The 1142-nt window shown below is 40.7% G+C and overlaps 2 protein-coding genes across 2 annotated transcripts; one reads left to right on the forward strand and one right to left on the reverse strand.

The window, feature by feature from the left end:
- Positions 1-281: 281 nt before the first annotated feature.
- On the reverse strand, positions 282-677 carry Tsp_13712 (histone H2A). The gene has a single exon (XM_003367470.1). It carries the CDS (start codon positions 675-677, stop codon positions 282-284), a length of 396 nt encoding a protein of 131 aa, XP_003367518.1.
- A 263-nt stretch (positions 678-940) lies between these two features.
- Positions 941-1142, forward strand: Tsp_13713 (histone H2B.3; the record flags this gene model as incomplete). Its single annotated transcript, XM_003367471.1, has 1 exon — positions 941-1142. A coding segment is annotated over exon 1 (202 nt), but the record flags the coding sequence as incomplete, so codon positions are not given.

A 1142-nucleotide genomic window follows, 5' to 3' on the forward strand; every position in this document is an offset into this window, starting at 1 on the left:
TTTGGTTTCTCCACTAACAAAGTTGCAGGTCAACTTTCCCCAATTTTGTCGCATTATTTTTAACTTATAACATTAATTATACAATCGTCATCTGTTGTATTATAAATCTTGCTTGATCCTGCTACGTTTACAAAATAAATTATATTCTTATTTTAACGAAATGAACAACGTCAAGTGATAAGAATAAATAATTTTAAATACAAAAAAAATTTAATAAAACGGCAGTATAAAAATTTGGGCCCTGAAAAGGGCCGTTGGGTTCGCAAAAGGAAATGACCAATTTACTGTGATGATTTCATTCCTTTTGACAGACCTTCAGCTTTTTTTGGCAAAAGGCTTGCATTGATGTTCGGCAAAACACCGCCCTGAGCAATAGTTACTCCGCAGAGAAACTTGCTTAACTCTTCGTCATTTCGTATTGCCAACTGCAAATGTCGAGGAATGATTCGAGTCTTCTTGTTATCCCGGGCGGCGTTCCCAGCCAACTCGAGTACTTCGGCGGTCAAGTATTCCATGACAGCAGCAAGGTATACAGGAGCTCCGGCACCGATGCGTTCACCGTAATTTCCCTTTTTCAAGAGACGATGAACGCGACCAACAGGGAACTGAAGTCCAGCTCGACTAGATCGAGTCTTTGCTTTGCCTTTAACTTTTCCACCTTTTCCGCGGCCAGACATCTTCAATCGACGAACACCAAGCAAACCAACAACTATCAACAATGAACGTTTCCCCTGAAGTTGCGCTTAAATACTCAGGAAATCGAAAAGTAGGTCACGATGCACAACGAAACAATTTTCGCTAAACGCTATTGGCTATCGCGCATGGATTTCAAATCCGGTTACTGAGAAACGCCATTGGCTATTTTTCCCTTAGTTTAAGTATAAAAATTCTCATTTTTAAAATTTCATTTCATTTTGACCTTCCAGCCGTGTTGAATAAGATGGCTCCGAAAGTTGTGAAGAAAGCTGGCAAGGCCCAGAAAATGGCCAAGTCTGGTGATCGCAAACGACGTCGTTCCAGGAAAGAATCGTTCGCTAGTTATATCTACAAGGTTTTGAAGCAAGTTCACGCTGATACTGGCATCAGCAGCAGGGCGATGTCAATCATGAACAGTTTTGTGAATGACATTTTTGATCGCCTTG

Source organism: Trichinella spiralis, assembly GCF_000181795.1.
Source record: "Trichinella spiralis strain ISS 195 chromosome Unknown Scfld4220, whole genome shotgun sequence".
Lineage (NCBI taxonomy): Eukaryota > Metazoa > Nematoda > Enoplea > Trichinellida > Trichinellidae > Trichinella > Trichinella spiralis.